At 39.3% G+C, this 27587-nt stretch overlaps 3 protein-coding genes across 9 annotated transcripts in view; 1 reads left to right on the top strand and 2 right to left on the bottom strand.

The window, feature by feature from the left end:
- Positions 1-5488, top strand: part of LOC120732646 (c-Myc-binding protein-like) — an 8991-nt gene extending 3503 nt beyond the window's left edge. For 3 of the 5 annotated variants that reach the window (XM_040030395.1, XM_040030394.1, XM_040030396.1), the window contains exons 3-5: positions 25-73; positions 234-363; positions 2564-5481. In XM_040030395.1, the coding sequence (XP_039886329.1) occupies positions 25-73; positions 234-363; positions 2564-2662 (278 nt within the window). In that variant the 3' untranslated portion in view covers positions 2663-5481. Of the gene's footprint in view, positions 1-24; positions 74-233; positions 364-1306; positions 1757-2563 lie in introns of those variants that run through there. The other 2 variants (XM_040030397.1, XM_040030398.1) reach the window with 2 other exon arrangements.
- Positions 4642-13546, bottom strand: rhbdl2 (rhomboid, veinlet-like 2 (Drosophila)). Of its 3 annotated transcripts, none has more exons than XM_040030391.1 (8): positions 13009-13546; positions 11218-11461; positions 9439-9587; positions 8180-8292; positions 7576-7676; positions 6354-6414; positions 6194-6255; positions 4642-5804 (listed from the first exon to the last, which is right to left on the bottom strand). In XM_040030391.1, exons 2-8 carry the CDS (start codon positions 11446-11448, stop codon positions 5625-5627), a joined length of 897 nt encoding a protein of 298 aa, XP_039886325.1. In that variant the 5' UTR covers positions 11449-11461; positions 13009-13546; the 3' UTR covers positions 4642-5624. The 3 variants fall into 3 exon arrangements, with proteins under 3 accessions (XP_039886325.1, XP_039886324.1, XP_039886326.1); XM_040030390.1 differs by lacking the exon at positions 13009-13546 and adding an exon at positions 12581-13002 and having other exon boundaries at positions 11218-11463; XM_040030392.1 differs by lacking the exon at positions 13009-13546 and adding an exon at positions 12577-13002.
- Positions 13547-13878: 332 nt separating this feature from the next.
- akirin1 (akirin 1) lies at positions 13879-25752 on the bottom strand. Its single transcript, XM_040030393.1, has 5 exons — positions 25352-25752; positions 17322-17468; positions 15708-15836; positions 14514-14585; positions 13879-14417 (listed from the first exon to the last, which is right to left on the bottom strand). The coding sequence occupies exons 1-5, from the start codon at positions 25554-25556 to the stop codon at positions 14407-14409; spliced, it is 564 nt and encodes a 187-aa protein (XP_039886327.1). The 5' UTR covers positions 25557-25752; the 3' UTR covers positions 13879-14406.
- Positions 25753-27587: the final 1835 nt, after the last annotated feature.

The raw sequence follows: 27587 nt of genomic DNA on the forward strand, positions 1-27587 counted from the left end.
TTTCTCTCCCCTCCTGGTCTTCAGTTCTAGTGTCGCTATATGAACAACAAGAAAAGCCCAACAATGCTTTGGAGTATCCTTCTAATCGCACAAGCTGATTCTGAACATTATGAGCCTGCAACATTATGATCTGTGTGTTGAGGTGAACCTTCAGCTGATATTTTCCCTCCCAGCTACAAGTCTGAACAGAAATTACACTCGCTGTAGATTCTTTAACTGACTCCTTCTACCAGATTTGTCAAGCAGCAACTCGGTGCTGTTGGGCAGACTTCAGAAGATGCTGAGGCTCTGCAGCAGGAGGTGATTAATCTCAGGCAAAAGTGTGCACGCTTGGCAGGGGAAAATAAAGAGCTTAAAGCAAAGGTAAGCCTCCAGTGGTTTGTAAAAAGAAGACTTTTTTTCTTCTTTTTTTTTTTTATTTTTTTTAAACCTCATTTAGATTTTAAGATTTTTGAAGCACAGTCATTATAATTAGACACAGAATGCAAAGAAGACATGGTGTCCTACAGCTGGCCAGAATAAAGTTGAAATAAAAAGCAAAAAAATGTTGTGCAATGATTTCACAATTCATCAGTACATAAGTTAATACAACACAAAAATAGACCTTTTAGTCTTCAATTATTCTAAAGTTCAGAGTACAAACTTTAACATGCACAAAAGTAGCGCGACATATCCAACATAACTTGAAATGAGACAAAGAGACAAAATGACCCCATGACCTTGGAGCAGTGTGTTCGATTGAAGCATTAACAAGTTTTAACCAGCGTTACAAATGTAAACGAGTGATACTTTCCTGAAAACATGCAGTTGATGCCTCCCAGTTTGTTTGTTTTCAATATTTAACGTCATATTTGTGAAACTGTTTTGCTGGAAAAATTTGGATCATGCATAATTTTTCAATGTAATCTTTTCCATACATTCTTTCCGATACCAATCACATAATCTCCTGAAGTGCAATGAAAAGGAATTTGCTCAAAAACTCCTTGTGACTGTCTGGTAATTTTGTTATGTTGTAGTGTGTCCAGACTAGTAAGGACAAAAGAAGCAAACCTCAATCATGTTCCACGTCCTACCTTTGTCGTGGTACAGCTCTATTCCGAGGCTTCTGGTATGAGTGTTGTATCGCTTCTCGTGGGCCAGTGTGTTGTCTGCCATGATGCCTTGATACCTGTCTGTAACAGTGTGTAATTTATTTATTTATTTTTTTTATCTGACAGTCTGCATGGACACAAGGAGCTCCTGAAAGGCTTGTAAACTCGACTAATGTAGATGTTTGGGTTTTTTTTTTTCTTCTCTGTCTCTCTAGCTCCAGCGTTATGAATCCGTACCTGAAGATGGAGGCACAGCTAACTAGACCCCAACAGCATTTTGTTTCTATGTTGCTATCACTTTAAAAATTGAAGGCGAGACAACACTTAGGTGAAAACTAAACATTTTTATGTTGCTGTTTTGTCTTTTTTGTAAATCTCAGTTTCTACTTTACTACTTTTGATTTAACTTATTTTGTACATGAATGTATATAAGTGTTGGTTTTTTTTTTTTGGTTTATTTAGTCTTTAGTATAGCTTTATAGTAGAAACTGACTTTCAGCATGACGAGTGGGTTAGTAATAGACAGCAGTCATTAAGCTGTTTTTACTTTCCTGTCTTGTTAAGAGGACACACACTGCTCAATGTATGTGTGTGTTATTTACAAAAATCTGGTGTAGGTGCACAAAAATATATCACATCTAAAATAAAACATGGCCTTGTAATCACTGTTTTTTGTTTTGGTTTTTTTTGGTGTTTTTTGGTTTGTTTGTTTGTTTGTTTGTTTGTTTGTTTGTTTGTTTTTCCGATTTTAATCAATTTATTTACAGCAAACTATCAGTGAGTTCTGTAATGCACCAGAGTTACTGTGGTCATTTACAGCTTTGTAGGCTCATTAACACACATACTCAGTCACCCGCTGAAAGAAACCAGATATAAAACACATTTACAAAAAAAAACAAAAAAAAAAACACCAAGCACTTGGGGACCAGAGCACATTAGGCTTTCTTCCACACTTAAAAACCTATTTCTCCAAGTGCATACAAAAACCAAAACTGTGAAACGGGCGAAGAAAACTCACAGTATTGTTTTTGTTCAGATAAGTGCTTATAGTAATGTGTCATTTAAGATTTAAAATCCAGTCCAGATGCTGTGAAACCTGAAATTACATTAGAAAACTTCCAATCAGATGTTCTTCTGTTTAACAAGATTTTTTTCTGGAAATGCGCAAATTAAACGACTGGTAGAGGAGGGTTTAAATGAATAAAACAGCCAAAGCACCGTTCTCACAGCTCACCTATGTCTACCCAGTGCAGACATGTCTAAATTTACTAAATAAATGAAAAAATAAATAAAATAAATCAGCTGGTGTAAAGTTTTTCAATGTAAAAGAAGCGCATTTATAGGCTGGACCGCTGTGTCCTGTAATGATTTTTAGATTTGCAGATCTGAGAGTCGTTGGTTGCTTCTGTTACCACTAATGTTTCGTAGTTGGAGGAAGCCATATCCTGAGCTCTAAAACTCCCTTTTAACAGGAAGAAGCCTCCAGCAGAACCAGTCTCAGGGAGGGGCGGCCATCTGCCGCGACCGGTTGGAGTGAGGGGAGCTTTATTCTTCTGCCATCCCTTCTCTAGTATCCAGAGCCCATCAAGAGCATGCCCCATGGAAACCAGAGAGGGAGAAGACACAAAAATGGTCTGCAGCACCCAGTAGTGGATCTACTGCACCCAGGCTGCTTGGTATTAGAGAGAAAGTCGGCATGCTCATTGAGCCACACATTCTCAACTGCAGCCATAAGGGGAAGCATCCTAAAGACGAACACAATGGTGAGCCAGATTTTTCCTATGGAAGTGGAATGGATATGCACCAGCTCTAAAATCCCCCTGAGGAAGTTCCAGCCTCTCATCTTCACTCTGCCATGATGACTGATAGTAAGTCAATAACAGACAGACAGTAACTAAATAAAAGCAAAGAAAATCTGCTGAATTAGTTCAAACAGCAACATTAGCAGCAGTATTTTAGACTAACGGTGCACAGTATAAATTTTTTTGGGTAGTTAACAGTGGTATTGTCAAGAAGTAATATATCTCAGCTTAACAAAATGAAATGTTAACAAGGAGAGAACATTACGTTTGCAGAAAGCTGCATTTCCAAAGATGATTTCAAGCATATGATGATTTGCTGAAGAGGGTTACGACCTGTCCAGAGATCACATCTGCCATATATTTGAAATCATCTTTGCTGTCCATTTTCTCCAAATGTGACATTTTATCCTTGGAAATGTTGATGTTTGGACTAATTCAGCAGATTTTCTTTGCTTTTACTTGGTTAATGTCTCTCTGTTATTGAATTACTATCAGTCATCGTGGCAGAGTGAAGATGAGAGGCTGGAACTTCCTCTGGGGGATTTTAGAGCTGGTGCATATTCATTCCACTTCCATAGGAAAATATGTCTCACCATCCTCTTCGTCTTTCGGATGCTCGATGTCAGTAGGTGGATCGAGGATGCTGTGGGTTTTTTTTTTTTTTTTTTTTTTTTTTTTTTAAATGAGTCTTTAATTTCTTTAAACATAAGAGTGCTGGCACAGATTCATATAGAGTGCCAAATGTAAGCAGAGTATCAAAAATATTACACAAAACCAACCTGAGCCCTCTGCCCCAGCATCGTCGCATGACTGAGGGGCAAATCAGACTGCTTTCCTCTAACTAAGAAACATCAGTGGTAACATGAGCAGCAGGCGAACCTGAGACCGGCAACTCTAAACTTCAGCAGTTTTCTGAATTGCACATCGATGTTGTCAGTGTGCTAATTTCCCAGATGTGCTTATTTCTACACATTACATTTAACCGCAACAATAAGCAACAATCAGGTGAGATTTAGCAATATTAGTCCCTGATCTGTCTTAATGCAACTTCTCCACATGTAGCAGAGCTTTAAAAAACACTAAAGTAATGCAATATTTATACTTTGGATTTTATTTGGGCTTATTTTTTTTTAAACTTTTTTCCCCCTGTGTCTGCATTTATTTCTATCAAAACTGCAAAAAAAAAAAAAAAAACATTAGTGTCACATATTAGTGCATTAGGTAAGAATAGGTGTGCCTGCATTGGGCCAAAACATACTTTGCTGACTTTGGCCTGAAATAAAATAGGTTTCCCACTGGAGGTTATACTGACAAAATGTTTACATCTAGTGTAGCTCATGTCTGTGTTTTGTGATGTTTCTGACTGGATTTTTCACTCTGTGCTTAGCTTTAATTATCAAATGAAGATTAAGCTTTTTTTTTTTTAAATGTATTATTTTTATTAAACCTGTTTTTTACTTACTGTCTGTACAGATGCAGATTAGTTGCCATATAAGCAGCTGTTTCCTGGAGCTGTCTGTATATTTGTTTCTATTCTGTTTTTCAGACATTACTGAGTAGTGTGGCACAGTACGTCCTCTGCTGGTCATATTTGTAACTGTTCTTGGTGGGGTCGCTGCTGTATGAGACTGATCTCGTTTAATTTATTGAGGAGAAACTTCAGTACATCTCCAATATTTCAAAGGGAGAACTTTTCAGAAATGATTCTCTAAAAACCATAATTTTGATCACGCATCTGCACATAAATGGGAGATTAATTCCAACACTTTATTACCCAGAAACGTTTAAATCAGATCACTTAGTAGATAACCTACTGGCTGTATCTATATCTGACCCAGGCTATGGTGATATTAAGGAGGGATGATGAATCTACCCCACAACAACATCTGGAACACAGAGCAGAATATGTAAATGCATACCACCAGCGGACCTGATCAAAACCAGGTTTAACTAAGTGGAACACAAAATAAATCTACAAATGTGACTTATTTATGAAAACACGAGTGTAGAAGGTCTGTTTGGTCTTTTTGTCATAGTTTACACACAATCTTAGATAATTTACAGTTTCAATAACAAAAAATATTTTTTGTTAAAAAAAAAAAGTACATTTTTAAAAATAACATGCTTGATAGTAAAGTAGCTTCATAGCTAAAGAAGACTCATTAAGGACACTCACCCTGTTCTTCCAGTCATTACATCAATGTAAACATACAGTTATGGCTGTCACGTATAAAAACTCTTAAAATGTGATGTCAGATGTTAATATGATGTTTTCTTCTAGTGCATAGTGTTTTTAAGCAGTGTAAGAAACTTTTCTATGAACAGTGGATCAATGGCAGTCCTCAATGATCCAAATAAAAAGAACACAGTGGAAAATACAGAAAGTCAAAACAAAGCACACAAGGAAAAAGTAAACCACATATGTTAATTAAGTCATACATAACTAAGTCATACATAACTGCCCCATCATGTTCAAAATTAATGCTTCAATGGGCACATTTTCATCTGCATAGCCTAAAAGCAACACTACACATAAACAGCAGGAGGAGCCATTTCACACAAATTCAGCCCTAAAGAGAGCTCAAAGTAAAAAAAGGCTAAAAACCCAACAAGTCAATGTTCGGGTCCCTGAAAAGTAACTGTTCTCTACAACAAATCAGTAAAAATCAGCTTCCTGAGTGACACAAGAATTTTAGAGTTTAAAACAGGACCTGAGTGCAGCTTCATGCTCCTACGGGGCTGGAGAAAGGAAGATGTTGAAGAACACAGCAAAGAGAACAAAGATTGTGTAGCCCACTATACAAATCCAGAAACGTGGGTCTTTGAGTAGCTTCTCATTGTAAGCACTGAAGAAGACGTAGCCGACGGTCATCCCTGCCACAATTCCTCCAAAGTGAGCAACAAAGGACACCTAAGAGGAAAGACGGGTTTTACATTTAGTCTTTCACTCCATTTACAAGGTAGTCAAGCTACTGCCCCCCACCCCCCACTGGAAAGCGACTCAGAAAACTTGCAAGACCAGTTTAATAACCAAATAAAAAGATTGTGTTCTGGTTGTGTGGAAAGCTTTGGCATGTTTTGCACAGAGGAGTGTGTATCGGCATGAATAATCAAGTTTCAGCAAGAGCTACTGAGCTCGTCTGGAGCCACAAGGAAGTAATGCTATCACAAAACAAGCTTGCTGCTGGGGGAGGTTAGCTGACTTAGCTGGATCTGTCTTGAGGCATCTTCTGTGTCAGAGGAGATTAACAAAAGGCCCTGTTTGTTTATGGCTTTTGCACAGCAGCAGCAAAATCATACCTGTAAACCATCTTCATATTTGACAAATCTTCTGTAGAAGGCAAACCCGAAATCTAAACCAACTGGGAAAAAGCAAATAGTTTTAAATCAAATGTTTCTGAAGGTAATTTCCTCAGGTACAAAAACACAAACAGGCCAAAACACAGATAGGAGAACCTACCAAAGACCACAATGAAGAGGATACGAAACACTCCAAGGAGAGGAATCATCTCTCTGAAATTCTGTAGATTGAAGCAAATACCAGATCAATACTTAGATTTAAACTTAACACAGTAATTTACATCTGCCATATATTTGTAAGTAAAAGGGGCATTGGATGATCAGAAATGTAAATGTACAGCTATTTTGTTTTTCTCTATTTTTGGTCATAAAAAATTAAATTGCTAATATCAAATAAAGATTCACCTAATGAGGTCAGCACATGTACAAATAATCCTTATGGGCCAAAAGCATTCCCTGAGCTCTAAATGCTCCGTTTCATCATGACCACTTTGTATGATGTAAAATGAAAGCTGATAACTTGAATGTGGTCATTTCAGGCAGACAGCAGTGGCTGTCAGTAGCTAGCACAAACGCTCTGTTTGCAGAGGTCAGCCAGTGATAAGAAAGCTGCCTTAAAAGGACTGAACCTAAAATGGCTTGTTTCAAAGAGGGGATGAACTAAGGGACTGTCCTAAGGCCCAATGTAGGGCTAAAAAGAATTTACACTGTTCACTATGTAAAGTTACTACCACTGCATCCAACAACAAAATCATGGAAAAGGAAAAGAACAGAATAGTTTCCCTTTAATTAAACAAGCTGTGCGAACTATTGCTATGAACACATCACTCACTTCCTCTCGTTGATTTCCAAAGTCATCCTATAGACTACCATCCAATGTTGCCCAGTTAGATTCTCCCCCTGACACTACTTCCTCTTTTTCAGATTGCACCTTCTACTTAAGATACAGTCCACCTGTGTGCACCTTCCTCCACTCATATGTTGTTGTTTTTTTTGCAGTAGGTATTCACCACAACCATTTCCATCCTTTTTGCAAAATCCACCACGATCTGTTTTTCTACATTTCTGTCCTTGATACCACATCTATGAACACTTCACCTCTGTTCCCTTCAGCTATGTATCTACTCAAGCCTGATCCAATCACCAATATCTACCGCTCTGACTTAAATCTCTTCACCCAACTTATTCCCAAATTCTTCTTTCTCTTCTGACACCCAACCTGTGGGGCATATGCACTGACAAAATTCAACATTACTACTTCAATTTCTAGTCTTTACCTACAAGACTAACCTGTAGATCATGTCTCTTTACTACCTACACCATATTGCATTGTCACATGAAAAGAAAATACAGATTTCTTGATGAACTGCTGATGAACTTACCACCACAGCGTTCATGAAGTAACCACCGAGTAGGGCATAAACACCCCCAGAAGCCCCCACCAAGGCACTGAGAGGGTCAAAAATAGAACTGGCCAGAGACCCTGAGGGAGAAACATCCACAGCTTTAACACTCAAACACGAACATGAACAGGAAAATTAACTTCAGAAAGACTGAGTCTCAGGAAGGGAGGCTTGCTGACATCTGGTAGTTAGAGTCCCAGAGGACTGGGGTCATGGACAGAGCAGTCTCTGCCATACTGCCTAGGAAAGTAGACATCGTGATGCTTTGGCTTGGCCCCGCCATTGCAACGACTATTCCACACAAGTTTGTCAAGTGGAGAATATTCCTGATTGGACATCATATATCAAGATTAAGGACCTATACCTGGATTAAGAGTCACATCTGGGCAGATAACATCAGACTTGTACGATTATAACTGGACGATAGTCCCAGATTACCCTCAGGGACATAGCAGCAATCCAATTTAAAGCCAGACTAAACCATCATGGCACTTTGTGTGTCCTCTATCCTCTTTCAGTATTCCACCAGCAGGTGGTTCTCTGTTTTGAGGCTGTTAAGTGAAAGAAAAAAGGTAATTCTCACCTGCAAGAACACCAGAAAGATAAACCATCCCCACTTCAAATCCTTTGTGCACCAGCTCCAGTGCGATTCCTACCACCAGTTGCATCAACAGGTTGCCCAAAATGTGCTGCACACTAGAAAATACAAGGTAGGCAAAAAGTAGTTGGCCATTGAGATGCAGGACAGCATGATGGACAAAATAGCATGAACACAGGCAGTCCTTATTTAGATCGCTCATTCTGAAGTGTTAAGCCTGTTTAAACTGGTTTTATTAGTAAATCAGTTGCACAAATGTTACTTTAAGAGACTAAACTTGGTTTGTTTGTTTCTGCACATTGTTCCAGAAGGATACTAAAGCAGTTTGCAGGCCAGATTCAAAGCAATATACAGTGCGTTTATTCATGGGGGGGAAAAAAGCCAGGGCAACAACACACCTCAGGTAAGTATTTTTAATAGTTTTGGACAATAAGAGTGTCCACGGCAATAAGCTCTATATGATTTTGTCTACACACAGCATACACTTCATTGTTGCTTTTGGTCTTTTCAGAGGTTTTTGTTACAGAATATCACCCGCCTTGAGCTTTAGGGTTTGGTTTTTTCAGTCAGAGCTGGTTAGAGTGTTGTTCCTCTTTGCTAATAGCTTTCCTGTGGAGTCATGATGTTTGGTTTTCCGGTCTTTCTGCAGCTTATGCACTAATGACTTCTTTCTTGCTGCATCCAGTACATTTGCAGTGGTTTTACAGCCATGCCAGACAATTACTACCAAGATTCCATGCAACTCTTTAAGATGACCTGAAGCTCAACTTGAGTTTGCATGCTATCCATGTGCCTGTACTGGTTTCCTCTTGGGGGGGCTCAAAATGAAATTGGTTGTAGGTGTGGGAGGTGTGACTGTCTGCCTCTCTCTGTGCTATCCTTGTAATAAACCTTTGATCTGTCCAGGGTGTGCCCCCAGTCTCACCCCATGGCAGCTGGGATAATATTAGTTATCCATCTTCATGAAAAATTACTCACCTCTGTGGTGAGTAATTTTGAAGTGCTACTGCTGCAGCTAAAAACTCAACATTTAAAAAAAAAAAAAAAAAAAAAAAAAAAAAAAAAAAAACACAAGACAGGATGCTTTAGGCAAAACCTGCAATCTCAAAAGTGACCGCTGGGTTTAATTACCACCCGTGAGTGAGTTTTATCCACATTTTTTTTTATGTTTTTCTGGGGGTTTTTGCACTGATTAGAGCCTCACTCGTGTAATTAACACATCTAAAAGCTCTACACATGCTTACCCGGCGTGGACAAACATGTAGGAGATAAAGCGCCAAGCCTCGTTCCGGCATTCAGGCTTGTAGGTTAGAGGGCTGTTCCAGATGCCTTCATCCAGGGTCACCCACTGTTTCTGTGGCTTCCACACAGCATAGTAGATAAATACAGCCAGCTGATGAATGAAATAGGGTGGATACAAAACATTAGACATAAAGTATGAGAGTCTAAAACGCTGTAGAAAAGATATCAGGGTCAAGCTAAATCTAAAATAGCTGTGAAAAAAAAACAAAAGGATGAGGGAATTAGACATACAGATGTTGAGGTTTGCTTTACTGAGACATTTTTCCCACTAACTTGACCTCAAAAATCCTCCCAGTCTGATGATACAAAGAGTCTACATGGTTATATCTCTATGAGTATAAAGCAACAACACGCTGAGAAAGTATCCATGGGCATTCAAATGCAGCAACACTGGACATCTGTGAGCCACAAAGAGAGCTGTTCATTCCTAATTTGAACAAGGCAGCATGCAAACAGAGGCAACAGGCTTCACACCAGCTCTCACATTACAATATAACCAAGTGGAAAACTGACTTTGTTATCTCACAAGCCCTGATGTGCTCACAGAAACTGAAGCATAAACAGACAATCTATACCGCACAGCAAGCCACATACAACTAAGCCTTTAAAAATACTCCAAAGGACACTAAAAAAGTGAAGAGATCCAGTTAAGTGACTTCAAGGAGCAAAGGTGAATCCTAACAAACACCAGTCAGCTACAGCTGCCAATCAAAGTACCCACACGCCGAACTCCAGTATCCAGATAGGCGAGTTATACTGAAATTCACCATCTCTAGTGTTGTTGTGACGGGGGACAGTATCTGCACAGACCAGGCTGTAAACATGAAAATTGGGCATTTTAACATGGGAGCTTTGTTACATGTGGCCAAGTAGAGGAAGTCTTCCTCTTGGCACTTTGTGGCTCTTTAATTTTCAGCCCCGGAAATTGAGGCTGGTATGTAAACAAGCTCGGTGGCGTTAGCTCCCAGGTTAGCACTCCACCCTCTTGTCTAAATATGATCACTTCCCGCTCCAAAAAACCAAAATGGCAGAAGCCATAAAGTTCTGGCAACAAAGCCAGAAAGAGGAGCTCACACTGGCACTATGAGAGCTTACAGTGATGTGTGTTTAACATAGAGGCGATTTTAAATACACTCCTTGTAACCTTGACTTAATAAAGTACATCATAAATAACTCTTTGAGGTCAGAGTAAATCAGCTGATGAGCTACCAAATTCCACTGGATGTTTTTATTTAACTGAATCTGAATGAAAGACACACTGGCTTTCTGTGGAAAAGCTTCTCCCAGCAGTGAAGCTCAGTGTAACCTGAAGCTACCGCTATTTTCACTGATAACAATGACTTGATGAATCTGGACATTCAGAGGAGGCAGTGCAGATGTTGAAAGACATGGAAAGAAAGAAATGCCCAACAAAGCTTCTCAGTTTAAGGCTTCATCTTTGTGAAAACACACATTTTCAAAGATATACAAACAGTCAAATAAGACACAAATAATTTCTCATTAATATCTGCTATCCTATCCAATTCAATCCAACTTTATTTATAAAGTACTTTTAAAAAGCCAGCACAGGACCACAGAACTGTACAGTAAATAAGTTAAGAACAAAAGAACAACAAAACAGTACTATTAACAGTTACCCTGAATGTATTTAATACTAATGTAAACCAAAATCACTGTCCTAGTGCCTGTACAGTATCAGTGTCATGCATATGCAGAACTACCTCTGCAATACTGATGAGGATGATGAAGATGGGGGGTGGAAAGCAGTTGGCACGTTCTAGGTACTTTTCGCGCAAGTGTTCTGGGAGCATCCATTTGGAGACAAGACGGTGGAACTTCTCAAAACATCCCATCTCCAAGACACCATCCGGTTGCTCCTCTTCATCCCCCGGCTGCCTCTCATCCATTTCCACAGGAAACGGCTCCTGCTGCTCCAGGTCATCGTCCGCCATCACTGCTCCAGTCCTGAGTTAAAAGTGAATTCTAAGTTAGTGTAAAAGAAATTTGAGTACTACTGGAAGCAGGAGCTGCTTTTTAAGCTTTTAAAATGTGGATGGAAATTGATTTAATAAATAGTATGTGGTCATTTCACATCTATTTATGTCTTGACAGCCACGTTCTGTTAGATTCTCTTTTGCTTTCATAACTACCTGAGTTCTTTGTGACACAGAGCTAGAAACACCTGCCTCTGCGAGTTTATCCCATATTGCCAAGAAAAGATCCCTCACACCATTAATCCACCAGCAGGCTGAACCGTTGACACAAGGCCAGATGGATCCATGCTTTCATTTTGCATTCTTATTTTTGTTTACACCCAGTAGCCGATCCTATTTTCCTCTGACACCAACAATTATTAGAATTCTCTTCTCTCCCCCCCCTTCAGACTTCTTTAGATTTCATTTAGTTTTAAAGGTCTAGTTTCTTGTTTCAGTTTCGCTCCGATTATTGAGGAATATTTAGGTTTATTTTTTCTCCTTATATCCGGAAGTTTTTCGGGAGACGACACTTAACAGGTTTTGAAAAAGGAACCAAAACAAACATATCGTTTTGTGAAGGCAGCTGACTCTCAGTCATGTCCCAGAACAAGTAAACATCCATTCAATAAAGCCTCCTCCGGGTTGTGCGCAAGAAAATTGACTAAAGAAATGTTTTACTTAAATCAGTTATGTTTCAGCTGATTATTTCAGCCTTGTTTACAAGAGCTGGCCTGAACCTGGGTGTCGTCTTTAATCGTGCATTTCAACTACATGAAATACACTGAAGGTTACTGTAAACATTAAACTAACTTTTAAGACTATAGGCTGAAATTCTAATTTATTATTATTAATAATGTTATTTTATGGCACTTCCTTCCGTGTTGCCTACATTTTGACCTACAACTGATCTCACAGCACAGTAACAGTGCGGGGTTACCGGGTGCTGTAGCATTTCCTGTTTTCTGGGCGAAGTCTGATTTTTAGGGCTCGGTGACTGTCGGCATTAAGAGGCTTTGGATTACATTCGCGCTCGTATCTTCTTGGATAGCTGCGTAAAATAAATACATAAAATAAATTGATCATCACGAACTTTGTCTAACTCACCTTTTAACCTTCAACAGGAAGAGAGAAGATGGCTCCAGGCGGTGCCAAAGAGACAAATACCGACTTCTCCAAACTAAATCAAACGACTCCAAGTCCTGAATGAAAGAGCTGATCGGTGAGAACTGAAGTTAAACAGTAACCTACAGCAATGTTTTGTGGGTTTTTTCTCCCCCCTGTTTATCTTAGTCCGGCCATGCTTTCGGGCGACCCACAGAGCTGCCTTCTTCAGACTGACCCTCCCTAAGAGACTGAAAGAAAACGCTTAAGCCCTTGTTGATAATTATAGGCCTTTCATTGCTTTTTTCCTGCAGGAAGCTTCCTTCTTCCTACGCGACATAAACAAACCCCGATGCTCCCCTTCTTCTTCCCAGCTACAGCACAGCTGTTTTTTTCACAAATCCCAAGTTTCCAAACCGCGCACAAACAGCCTACCTGTTCCCCTCGTACCGCACCTGTGGTCAGTGACGTCACAGACAAGGTAGTGCTTCGTCCCAAGGAGCCGTGGCCTAATCCCGACCAACACTATACCTCCACCCCAGCGTCCAACCACACATAGAAAAGAAAATAGTCTTGATTAGAAGCGTGGCTCATTCAAACTGATCAGTGTCAATAAACTTCACTCAGGTCAGAGACCCGCTTTAATATTGAGGTTGTAGTTCTCCCAATTTACCACAGGGGAGTGCTACAGCACGCAAATAAGACTAATGGCCGGGATTATTTTTAGAATCAACGATTACAGTAGATAAGACACCAGTTGTGAACAAGTCTTAATGGCCATACATTTCCCATTTGAACAAGTCATCAGCTCCGAGATTTCAACATAAATAGGTTTTATTATTATGTATGGATGAACTCATGTTAGAGGCCTTTTGCTAAATTCATCAATTATACTCCATTAATCACAGTTCATCTGCATTTTTCTGTACAAAATGTCAGAAAACTCAAAACCAGAAGCAGTAAAATTCAAATTTAGTCATTTATCTACATTTAATTATAACCCTTGTTGTGTTTTTGGAAGACAAGCCAAACCGTAGATTAAAAAAAACAAAACCGTAGTATTCTTCAGGATGATAATTTCCAATTACCTGTTTTAGGTTAAAATGATGTTCAACATAATTTTACTCAAAGTTCAGTCATTTAGGTGTGCAAAGAAATACATTTGAGATGATACAAAAAAAAGAACATGTTTTATGGTCAACATGTCAAAAGAGCAACTATTACTGACCTTATGAGATGTTGTGGCTTAATGTGCACATTATTAATATAAATATGGAGCTTTAAAGAAACACCCAAGACAACATGTTTTAGTCACAGAACTTTTATTTTTTTCAAAAGGGAGAAAAATCCACATTTTGGGTAAGTTTTGTGAGGAGGGAGGTTGGGAAAGGGGGGACAGTAAAGTGGGACAAGGTGAGAAGCAGGAGCCAGTAGATACAGCTGCTGGAAGGTTATACAGAACGGTCACAAGCCAATAAGCTTTTTCTACAGCGCTGGTAAGAGATTCAACAAACATCTGCTTTAGTGAGGAAGTCCAGAAAAGCATATTTAAAAAAAAATAAAAGAGAAGGGGAAAAAAAACAAACAAAACAAACAAAAGATAGCGGGCTTCATACAGACTTTCTCTCAGACTTTTCTAAGTTTGGCCAGCAGCAATAATTTTGAAGTAAGAAACCAACTTCTGGATTAAAAAGTGGATAAATCATGGCACCCAAACAGTTTGAGAAGGGACGAGGGGGCGGTGTTAGGGAAATAAAATGTAAATCAACTGGAAGGAGGCAGTAGAAGAGCAGCCATCTTATTAGAGGAAGCCGGGATCACACGGATGTGAGCTCAGGACACATCTGAAATACAAAATAGTTGTTATTATAAGAGAGGCAGTCCTTTTTAACTGAGAACAGACTTAAAAACATAAAGTAAATAAAGATAACAGTACTCACAACTAGCAGGTCGAGCTCCGTATCTTCGCATTATCTGGTCTTGTGTGAATTTTACAAAAGATTCATATTGTTCTGAAAAGAGAAGAGGATGGAGGTGAGGGTGTGTGCCACATTCTGCAAACATCAAATGGGTGGAGGAACGAGTCTTCATTTTCATTAAGCTAAATACCTGAAAACTGATTCACAATCACATTTCCAGGTCTTTTAATAAAAACTGTCCATAATAAAGCATCAGTAGAACTACTAAACCTCACCGACACCGTTTTAATCAGTGTACTTCTGCTACAATCGGCTCCCTGTAGTTATGTGGAGGAGGAAAAGTCAACTTTAGAGCAGCGCAGATAAACATTACTTTGAGTTATACTCTATGGAAGGACAAAAATATCAGTAAAGTACAAACGGTTTGGCTCAGACCACAAATAGCTGCTAACAATGACATTGCCACTTTCCTAGAATTGACAGCAAGCTAGTACAAACGTAGCAACCAAGAACCCAGAGTGATGTTAAAGCCGAGTGTTTGCTGAGCCCTGCAACACTGTTCTGTGTGGCTTTGGGCCTCGATAAAGCAAAGACCCTGTGTGTTCTCATTAGCACAGGCATTTGTGTTAGTGTGAGGGGCTGCACACTATGTGATAATGCACCTGGGGCCATGTCACAGAGCAATGCAAAAGTAAAGACAAGCTTCACAAGTTTTCGTTTACAGGAAGAAAAGAAGTAACGTACTTTTGTGTGCAATAGTCAACACTGCTTTTAATAAACATAATGTGTGATATGTAGCAGATCGTCTCACTTCCTGTATACAACAAGCCCAAGCTGGAATTTGGAAGTTTATAAACCCTCCAAACACTCAGGCCTGAGTCAAAACAGAGAGCACACTTTTTTTTTTTTCCTTCAAATTAACCGTTTTAAAGCAGACATACTCAAATGAATGCAGATTTGCTTTTGTTGCCAAATGACATTTTATATCCTCTTTATGTCTTTGTTCCCTCCAGCTGTTATAAAATATTCATCTCGGGATTTAATAGCACATTTAAACTCCCAGGAAGCTACACACTGTAAATGCTTCGTCGTGAAAATCTGAGACACACTAAAGACGAATGCTTGTCACACTGACTGTACATCATCCCCGGAAAATAAAGGGCACTGTTCATAATCGAGTCGTTTCAATTTTATTATTAAGGAGGATTTTTTTACCTGCAAGTTTTGTATTAAGGATCTGTTCGTACTCCTCCCGGATCTTCTCCTCGTGGTCTTTGAGCAGGCGCTCACACAGGTAGCTCACCTGCCTCAGCGTAAACGAAGGCTGGTCCTTCCTTGAGGCACCTGAGGAAAAAAGCAAAACAAATCAGATCAGCTATAAATAAATAAGGCAGAATCACATCTATGGTGCAATACCCAGTCATGGGCAGAAACATCCTGTCTAAGCTAATAGCTGCTCAGCTGGCTGCAGAATTACAGCTCTGTGTCCTCTCTCACCTCAGAAAGACCAGGAGGGTCATGCAACACTAATGCTGCCTCTTTCTGAGTCTCCCCAGCGTCTCTGCCAGGCTCAAACTGGAGCCGGCTTTAGCTCGGTGATTCATTACAAAGTGGTCTTTGAGGTCTGCTATGAGCCAGATAGACTAAAATGTTTGTAAGTCACAGTGGAGGATGGCAGAGTGGGGATGAAGGTTAAAACAGTGGCCTCGCAGACAGAAAGAGGCCGGGTTAGTAACAGTGCAGTCATTGTGATCTACGAGGTCGTCCTGCATAGAGTCACACAGCACACAGACCCAAAGCCCTGAGGCTTGGATTACACTCACAGTCACTGGGATTTTTTATTTTTTTTACTTTATGCACCAAACTGATAATGTAACCACTGCTGAATGGAACAACTTGAAACAATGCCTGTAATTCCATCACATCTGATGCATTGCATCACATAAAATAGCAGTGGGGCAATTTTTTTTATGGAAGCCACATCAAGCTGCACAAAGCAGACGAGGAGGGGAAAAAGTCAACTCTTTTAGTGAATCTGATCTATGAGCTTCAGATTTAATTCTATTTTATTGTATTTGTATAGTGCAAAATCACAAGGGTCTTCTTCCTCCTGACCATGTAATAACATGACAGGTCTCTTTAAATTATGTATGTATTTAAATAATCTAATGTTAATCTAAAATTTATTTTCCACCTGAAACACATGCGTTACAGTCAACAGCACTTTGATAATATGCCCATGATGCATGTATTCTCTGTGTGCACCCAAACTTTTATCGTATCTAGTGGATAAGAGTGACTCACCAGCAGCAGGTTAGATTTGGGACAGAAGTAAAGTTATGTCAAAGGGTGATGATGATGGCGATCAACAATGGTCAACGTGGCGCTGATAGCTTGCCAGTTTAGACAGTTTCTATCTTATTTCACCAATGATAAAAGTATATTATTAACAATGATATTAATTAAGTCCATCTTCCCCTCTATAAAACATCCACATATAACAAACACTTGCAACACTGATGTATCTTGGCATGCATGGCTACATGTAAAGAAGCTCATGCCCCGACTCCTGTATGCTTTCAAGTTAGCGTGTTTCTATGCAACAACAGGAGCACGGAGCAAGTCACCCAGCCCCACGCAGAAGTCAACATCTCTCATCAACACTTGGAAACAGTTTATCTGCCTTTCTTGAAATTGTGCAGTGAGTGTGTTGTGCAGTTGTGTGTTTTATTTATTTATTTATTTATTTGTCTTTATGCTTACCAGAAAGGGGAAAAAAAGGAAAAAAAAATGCATGGTGCAGAAAACCAAGTTTATTACGTCTCCTACCTGGTGGGGAGCTGGGAGCATTGAGAGAGGAGCTGGGGCTGGGGGCATCACTGGAGCTACAGGCCTCAGTCTGGTTGAAGGCCCCTTCCAGTTGCCGCCGCCTCTGGATCCTGCTGTACTCCTGACGGAGGTTCTGGAAGATTTGCTCTGCGGGGGGCAAACAGGAAACAAGAAAAACAGGATTTAAAAAAATAAATAAATAAAAAAAACCTACACTTACTCACACATGCTCCCAACACTGAGACATTTGGTCGTAGAAATGATGGTCAGTGTAAATTATCTAGAAGTATTTGATGCAAACTTTAAATGTCCACATTTAAATAGCAGAATAAGCCAACTTTTGTTTTTCGCACATAGATTTGTTCCAGGAAAAAACCCTGCTTATTTTCATTAATCTGTTCTGTTGTTAAATTCAAGATCAACCACAAAGCAAAGTTAATATAATCCAGCAAAAAAAACAAAGAAAAAACAAAAAAAAAAACAGGAAAAAAAAAAACAAACACTTTCCATGTGTTCTCTGTTAGCCAATATAGGCTAAAATATTGACAGAAGGAACAGATGTGCACTAGATTGACATTAATAACATGACTAACACAGCTTTAACACATACACAGCCAAACAAGGTCTTTTTTGGTTTTTAAATCTTATGACTATCATTTTCACTTCTCTTTCATACAGTTTCCATAATAGCAGTGTGTGAAGCCAAGTTACAACTAGTGCAAATGCTCAGACCTAAGCAGCAACAGAAATCACTTCTTTACCAAGGTACCCAACCATTGTCCTTCTATAGTCTGTTTAGCAGTTTTTGTGAAAATGCAGTACAAAGTGATTTGTATTGTTGTACAAGCTGCATGAGTCATGCATTTTTAGCCTAAGAGAAACATAAGTACAGTAACAGGCCAGCTATATACTGTGCATCTATAAGTCATAGTCTTATCAAAAAATATTACTTGGCACCAGTATATTAATGCAGGTAAGAAAAATGTGCTGCTTTTTAAGGTTTACCATCTGACACTTTCAGGTTGTTAGTTGGACAAAATAATCCCAAACACAATACCTCAAGTTCACCTTGACATGAAAGGTAAAAAAGTGTCACACTCTACTAATTCATGGATGTCCATCTCTTCCTTAAGTTGTGTCACAACAAGTAAATTTTGTTCCTGTACAGTATCTAAGAACTTATCGACTAGCACCTTTCCTCAGAATGAAGTCTATGTTAATCTGCTGTCCAGTGTTAAAAACAGCTAATATCATGGCCTGCATGCTCACATAACAAGTGGCGGGGTGGGGTGAGATCTACACAGGGGCCTGAAACTGAGCTGATAACAGAATATAGAGAGAGTAAAGTTTTCTGTAAGTCGAATAAGATAGTCTCGACACACTCTGCATCTCTATATGAGGAAAAGTGCCTTGTTTATTTTGGCTGGGGATAGAGTAAGAAGCCATTCTTTCACTTCAACCCACTCATCAATATGCTTGTTTAGACCTGAGGAGACCCAGAGGATTTACTGCGTTCTATACGGTTGTGCAGTGAACTGTTGTCCTCCGAGATGCATCCTCCTGTTGGATGTAGTCGCACCTCTAAACCCTCTGAGCATAAACACCATCAGACCAATCTAGAAGGCACTTTTTTTGTTTAGCGACTAATAAAACATCGTCACTGCAAACAGAACAATGTCATCTTACAGGCAACAGAGGCTCTGCAGCTTCGTATCAGCTGTATGAAGAGAAAAGGGATGTGGGACAATGTTTAAGCAGATCACTGTTTTGATGCCATTTAAAAACCACTGAAGTTGAAGAAGTTTGACAACAAACTGCAGAAACGGCATAATGCTGAAGCTGTCCTGAAGACAAATCAAACATCAAGTTATATTAGTTGCTGAATAATAAAGTGTGAAATGAACTAAACATTCAACAACCTGGCAGGGTTTTATGGAGGCCCAAAAGTAAAGGATGTGCTGAAAGGAAAAAACAGAATTAATCATTTTTATCTTGGCAAACTTAATTCTTGGAAGCCAAAAGAATAGCTGAAATTATTTTTTTTAGCCTTTACTATGGGTTCTACCAAGTGCCACTTGGTAGATCTACAGATCTCCATGAACCAGTTTACTAGGGGAAACCCTCCACTTGTAAAGGGAACTCAAACTGACATTTGATCAAACAAAGCCTGCATGAATATGTGTGAGAAGAGAAGGCCAGACGCTTAAAGTCAAATGTGTTGAAGAGTTCAAATGGACTGGTTCTTATATAGCACTTTTCTAGTCTACTTCAGCACTCAAAGCTCTTTATACAACAACTCATTCACCTATTCATACAGACAGTCATATGAGTGCTACTTTTTATATCCAAGTACTTTCTAACATTCACATTGACTGAACATATATGAAGACTGAACTTGGGGTTTAGTACCTTGCCCAAGGATACTCTGGCAAGCAGACTGAAACAGCCAGGGATTGAACCACCAACCTTCCAATTAGCCGATGATCCACTCAACCACAGTCGCTCCAAAAACCTTAGCCATTTAATACCATCAATTAAGAGTATCAGTGAGAACACAATCCTCTGAGTGCATGCTTTGTATGCATACAGTATCCACTGATCACTGGTCTTTTCATCTAAATGACAAGTGAAACCCCTCTCCTGCTGTATGTCACTTAAAGCTTTGCCAACTGCCAGTGCCTCAACAGGGTTGCTACAATGACCCTGCCACAACTAGACCAAGCAATCAATCACAGAGACTTCCGGAAGCCAGAGCAACACTGTAGAGAAGCTGAAGGGCTAAGCAGTGAATATGCAGAAGATCGGCTAGACATGGACATGGTGGAGAGAAAACAAAGCTGACTCACTTCATTTTACCCTCCACCCGTAAAGGGTGGTAGGGGAGGTAGGTTTCAAATATCTCGAATGTTGGGAAGTAGGTTGTGATGTAAGATTATACTCTCCACGTCCACGAGTTCACCAGCATCTGCTCAGGTCAGAACCACGTAAATATTATCGCACAGTAAGCGTGAGGGTCTGTGCAGATGTCCATATGCCTGTTTGTTTTTTGTGACTCCACTGACATCCATGTGCCCCAGGTGGTGGACTTCAAAGAAGTCTAACAAGAATGACTACTCGGTCATCAGGTCTCCAGGTAACCATGTCCATAAGAGAGTATTACCAAGGCTTTACTGGTAGGGAGGTTTCTGATGACTAATTAACTAGTCATAGAGATCAGACTTTCTAACATCAGACTACTCAACTAATATAAAACAACACCCAAAGCATTCAAAATACTAATTAGTAAAGTTAAAAAACAAAAGCAGTATTTTGTGTGTATTTTTTGAAGCTATCCAAAACCTTTAATTATTTTTCTTGTTAATCATGTTTTAAAAGTTGCTGCACTTTGTGTCACATATAATGTAGAAAACACAATGTGAGATTGGTTGGCAGAGTTTAGCTAAGTAGAAACTAGTTACATGCAATACACTCTCATTGCTTCTATCTCGTTCATCATGCCAATAGTTGGCTAGTGCTCTGCCAGTAAAAACAAATGCATTTCCTTGTGTTTGTAGCTCTGAAAACACTAGTATGGAGTTGGCCCCTTCTCCCTGCGATTCAGAAAACATAGGTGCTGTTCAAAATTTAGTAGCTCCAAGTCCAACATCAACAGCTTGGCTGCCTAGTGACGGCAGACACGCCAATTCACAGTATGCCAACAACGACAACCCCCACTACAGCGGGTACTCAGTGCAGTACTACAAATCAGGCTTTTGGATATTCCCAGAACTTTGATATTTTCTTTACTTCAGACTTTGTGAAAAGTCTTAAGTAACTACATATAACTACAGCATATGTAGTTATATGCTGTAGTTAACTACATATAACTACAGCATGTTAAAATGAAAACAATACACTACCAAGATAATGATGTGTTTTTTTTTATTGTCTATACAATGCATAAAAATAAGCTATAATACATTAAAACAAGTAAAGAAGAACAAAAAAAAGGCAAAAATTCTGTATTTATTCTCTCTTAATATATAATATTTGCTCTTATAGTCTGCACTACAAGTTGTTTTGATATAGTGACTCTGGTAAGTGAAAATGGTGTGGGGATCTGTTTAAAGCGCCTACATGTTTTGGTAGCAGTGTATCAATGTAATTGAATAAAAAAAAAAATCACCATATTGGTACTTTTTCCTACCAATACTAGCCATTATGTCTATGCATTTAGGTCAGTACAGACACTCTGATAAATAGGCTTCATTTAACACCAGTACAGAGTTTACTCCTGCACAGAAACACAATGGCGCCTTAACTACATTCAGACTGTGTTTTGGTGCATAGTCATACCCGAAGACCCATTCTGAGCCAGGAAAGACCCTGATATATTCTCTAATAGTACGCTAAATGTTCTTTTTTATGGTTATCACTTGAACTATGACCTGGGAAGCTTTCTGCCCAACCTATAAATTAACAGTGTCATACAGTTTATCCTTTTAAGTAACGCCTCTCAAGAAAACACTCAGCTCATTTGTCATCTTCGGGAATTTCACAGAAGTACAAGCCCAGACTGGTAGAGGAGAAGAGGTGTCCTATCTACAGTATGAAATGAAATTGCTTAAAGATCCACTGGCAACGTCCAATCCTGTTTTCTTGCCTTCTCGTCTGCACACGAGAGAACCTGACTAGCTGGAAAACATGTGCGGGTAGAGTTGGGTGGGAGGGATGACAGTTGACCTTTCGTTAAATACAAAGCTGCTTTCGCTTAGCACACCACATCAGAAAGGCAGCCTTGCAGAGCTGCTCCCATGGGAGGCCTCTTTCAGGGAAGATGAGCTTAGTATCAGGTATCTGGACTTTGTGTCTCTAAAGCAGGCAAATCTTCATTACTCCAAGCTCCTGAACTCTAATTCTTTTACAACACAGCCACGCTGTAATTACAAAACAAAATAAACAAATCAGCAGAAGAAGAAAAAGACTGTTTTTAACTGCCCCGTATTCCCTCAAAACTAAAAACACTCCTGAATCAATATGATTCTTTGGCTAGTTTCTGCTAATATTTACAGAGATCAAACACATTTCACAGCAAGCCAACCACCATAAACACCTGTATCTGTGAGGAACAGGGCAGCTTCGCCTCATCTCTGACAAATATCATGCACTGCCCCCAGCCTCATCATACAATAATGTGTACAATGAAGCACATTTTTTCCTTACAGTCCAGACAACAGCAACAACAGAGACCCCTTTGTCAGAGATTACGTCCTAACCAAACCTCAATGAGGTTTAGATCAACATTTTACATACAATCTCAGTATAAACTAATGTAACCCACACAAACTACTGATGTAAGGCATTAAAAAAAAAAAAACAACCCAAAAAACTGTTTTCTTTGCTCGAACTGACCATGAGGAAGTGTTACTGAAAGTAAATTCATGGTACCTCATTTATGTCCCTTTGCATGAGTCCCCCAAAGTGTTAACATTTTGTTGTGTTTTTATGAGAAACCGGGAGCATGAAAGCTAGCTGAAACTCCATCTTGAATCTTTTCAACAGAAGCTCAAATGTGTGCATTTAACCTTACTGCAAAACGAGATTAGTTCTTATTTGATCATTTTTAAACTTGTCCTACCTTTCCACACAAGTTAATTGAATCCCATGTTGCTGCGCACCATGAATTTATGTTCCATAGCACACGCAACAAGATGATCAGCCCATTCACACTTTGAATTTAGCAATCTGTGACAGATGACAGCAGTTCATTGAAGAAGAATTATGGAAAACACCTTGCATTATTGTTGCACTAATAAACGCTGCTGCCTGCAAGCAGTAAAATGTTCAGTAAATTTTTGCTATACATATAATTATCACAAATTATCACCCAGATGGTTTTCTATAGCTGTGTCCAAATTCAAGGGCTGCATCCTCCTGAGGACGCATTTGTAGACCGATTAGGCTGTCCAAATTCGTAGACTCCTCCGAATGCAGCCGACAAATGAGTTGTTGTCCTTTTCCCCGAATTTGAAGGATGGGTTGGGTGTGTCCTTCGTGGCCCACCATATCCCAGAAATCATAGCGCGGCCCAGCCAAATTCCAGTTTCCAGCAATGGTGGCCGCTACTAAGTTTTAAAATTACTCTTATTAATCTTTCTGGGTCACAAAATAAACTTAACATATTTTCAGTATTTCAGTATTATTATTTCAGTATATTACAGTATCTACCCAAGAGGAACTGATAGCAAATGGAGGAAAAGTACCCAAAGGCAGACACAAGAAGAAGCTCTATATTAAGCTTTAGCTCTTATCAGTCATACATATTAAGCCAAACAGGAAGCAAATGTAGGTATTTGCTCACTTGTTTCCAAAACTTTCTATTAGGTCAGACTGAGACATAATCCTGGGGTGTTTAAATTAAAACTGAAAGCTAAATTCCAAAGAGTTGTGTTCAAACAATACTAGACAAATGTGCAGCCCAGCAGGCATACTGTGCAAACTGGGAGTCGCGTTGGTTTAATGTTCTGATGAATACAACCCTGACTAATAGCATATTTCTTTTTTCGAATATCACTCTGTTTTAACATCATCCATGTTGCTGTTCCAAGGAGGAAAAGAAAATGAAAACAGACATGCACACCCACTCAGTAGTTAGGTCAAGTAACACAATCCCAGCAAGAAACAGCAATAATAGCTATAATGATCAAGTCAAATCGTGTTCCAGCTGCTTAGTAACTCAAGTAAAAATAATAATTAAGCCTTTTTTTATTAAAACTACTTGATGGAGGAGACAACTGGGCCAACAACAGTGACCTGGTGAATTTGATTTTCTCAGTTCTGGTAATTTTACTTTGTGCTTTATAGCTAAAACCTCTCTAGTGAGTTCCAAACTGTTCAATAAGGAGTAAAAGCCTTGAATTTCTACATATCAGGAGCAGTTTTTGGGGTTCAGTATTTGCCAAATGATAGGCAAAAAAAGAACACTTTATCTGCCTCCTGAGTCACATTTGTGTTTAAATCCAAAAAATCTAGGGGTTTATAATTGTGTGGTTTTCTGCAAGTTAGAGAGCTAAATTAATCTTGCAATCTTTTTTTGGCAGAATTAACTGATTGATTAGGCCTCATGCTGCCATCCTGCCAAATATCACTGACTGGCACATACATTAAGGCTACTTGATGCAGTGGATATACACAAGCAATTAGTCTGGGCCTATTTGTGCACCCCACACACCCATCCAAGACTCACAGTGGATAGAGCTGCATTTTCAAATCAATGGGAGAGTGAAGTACAGGCATAAAGGAAATGAACAATGCCTTCCTCCATGCCTGAGGAGGAAAAGAAATGGTTGTGGTGCATAATGGTAACCCCCACCTCAATACAACACAATTGTGGCACTGTGGCATTGAAACTAAGGAACATTACCCAGGCACCTCCTAATTAATAGTCTGCAATGATGTGGCTGCTGCTGTGATGCCATTTGTCTGCAGGAGAGCCAACGAGCAGGGGTTAAAGAAGAAAGATCTGTTGAGTCCTTTCAGTCCAGTTTTAGTTAAACGAATTAAAGTTTAATGAAATATATTAAATAATTGAACGTGGTAACACGACTGAAGATTGTCTGAGCAAAGCTTGTAAAAGGGCGTCATGTTTATTCAACTTCCCCTATCGCCATAGACTGTTTGAATTAGCCAAGCGAACAACTCTGGATCTAATATTTTTTTTCACGGACAAAACAAATTTAGCCAATGTAAGCCAGCTCAGCAAAGAATAGGACGAAAACGGAGAGCTGCAGTGACGCCACAAGCCCCATACTTACAGAGTCGCTTCTACTTTTCGGTGCCTATACTGATTCATTATGATTGGTAACGAGATCTGTTCTGGTAAATCAGCGACGACATTCCCTTTTCCTGACGTTAGCTGAGGTAAGCTAACATTTAGCCTCCAACCCCCATTCAAGTAGCTAGCTATCCATTCCACTCCACCCAAACCCCCTCCCCCATGACACCCACCCTGAAAGGGAGAAAAAGCCGTCAAATTTGGTCTAAATCCATACCTGGAGTGAGCCTGTGTTCGCCGCCAGTAGCCGGAGGAGACATCGAATGCGCCGGGCTGTCGACCGCGGGACGGAGGCTGCATCTTTGAGGGGACGGAGTGCTAGAAGTCCCCGGTAGTGGATTGCACCTTCTCCGCTTGGGAGACTGGGGACTGAGGAGGGCCTCAAACTCCATCGACCGCTTTAACGTAGCTCCACAAGCCATTATAGCTAAACAAAACGGAAAATAATAAGCAGGAAGAAAAACGACCCGCAAACGCTGGGCTTTAAACGCTCGTGCGTGTGTACGTTTAACGTTCCTCGGTTTTCTTCTTCGCCTTTCTTCCGCTCCACAACAACGGATTTTCTTCTCTCAGTAGTAAAGCAACTGCCGACCCTGCCTGCTGAATTTTTAAAACGTCACAAAGCCAGAGCCTACCATTACCGGAAATAGGGGGGTCTTCAAATATTTACAACGAATCTTTCTGTGTTTTTTCGCAGATTTGAAATGTAATTCTTATCCAGAATTGCTTTTGTAATGTCTTGATTAATTCTAACTAGATTAATTTGTCGTTTTCACTTTTTTAATTCGGCGCTTCTAGGCTGCGTTTTCCGGCTGTCTTACCCTGTTGTTGTTGTTGATGCCGTTCCCTTGAACTTAAATTCAAGGTTCACGAGACGTCTCGCCGTAGAGTTCAGGTAAATTAGGTATTTTAAAAACGGACCCCAAATTTTTTTACCGACATATGGAAAAATTTAGATTTAATATTTAGGTTAGGTTTAAATAGGTTTAATAATTAGGTTAAGTAACAGTTTAGATCATAAATTCTCTACAACTGAGCTTTATTGTCACACACACACACTATCGATCTATAAATTTAATCTGCTATCTCTTGCATTCAAACATTTGCGCATAGAGATAGTTTGCTATCTGATCTCTTAAAACACATCAGTGACCAAGCACAGACTCGGCAATAAGTAACCTGTCCATGATTGCAGTAGTACTTTGGCAAGACTGAAAGAAAAGGTTTAAAAGGTTTACAAGATAATACTGAGACCTGCTATGATATGTGGTTTGGAGATGGTGGCACTAACAAAAAGACTGGAGGCCGAGCAGAGTTGAAGATACTAAGACTTTCAGTATTGGAAATAAGTATATCAGAGGTATAACATTAGAGAGGCCAGGCTAAGATGCCTTGGATATGTGCAGAGAAGAGATACTGAATATGTATTGGAAAAGGCTGTTGAACATGGAGACAAAAAGAAGAAGACCACAGAGAAAGTTCATGGATGTAGTAAAGGGTGAGATGGAGGCAGATGATGATGACGTGAATCTTTAAAAATGTATTAATTTCCTCCACTGTTGTATTCTTCATTTGTTTATTGTCAAGTTTCCAATCATTGTATTGCATTTTCCTCAACAATATAAGAATTTTATAAACACCACCTGATTGCATAACACTTTCCACCAAATCTTTATAAAAGAACTTTATTTGTTTATATATTGCAAGGCTATAACTTTAGACTAGTTTAAAATGAGTGTATACATATGATCATCCTTTACATTTAATTTTTGCTAATGATTAACATTTTAATTTGATTAAACCGGTGGCTCCCAACAGTTCCAGTTTTGCTTGGAGTGACAACAAAGCTCATCTTATATTATGTAAAAGAAAATGACCAAGAGATAACCATTTTGTTTTTGCATTCTTTTTTTGCAGTTCTCATTTTGTCTTTCCTTTACAGCTGTGTGTTTTCATGCTTCTCTACAACTCACTCCCTTAGAGGTGGGGGTAGGTTTACTTCAGCTTGAGGTAACATCAAAGGAAGGCAGACTTTGATTACCAAGAATTGTAAAACCAATTCGGCTCTTTATAAACGCTTTGGTTTCAGTTAGGCGAAGAATAACAGGCAATTTTTTTTCTCAGCGTTTCAGAAGTCAGATTATGACACGAAATAATCAATCCTAATACTTCCTGAAGTAACCGAGATTATCATTTTTACAGTAATTGTGTAGCCCTACTTTTTGCTGCTGTAGTGAGAAAAATGAAGCCACATACTCGTTCCGTTCACCACCTGCTGCTATTTCTTCTCCAATGCAGTCATGTGCCTTACTGCTAGCTAATTTCACAGATTGTCTGCTGTGGTAGAGAACGTCCCTTTAGTCATCCTAAAGACAGATACAGAGATGGGCCCACTTTATCAGATAAAAGAAATGTACTTGTGTAATTTGCTTTAAAAAAAAAGATACAAAGAG

Source organism: Simochromis diagramma, unplaced genomic scaffold (genome assembly GCF_900408965.1).
Source record: "Simochromis diagramma unplaced genomic scaffold, fSimDia1.1 OVJJ01000361.1, whole genome shotgun sequence".
Lineage (NCBI taxonomy): Eukaryota > Metazoa > Chordata > Actinopteri > Cichliformes > Cichlidae > Simochromis > Simochromis diagramma.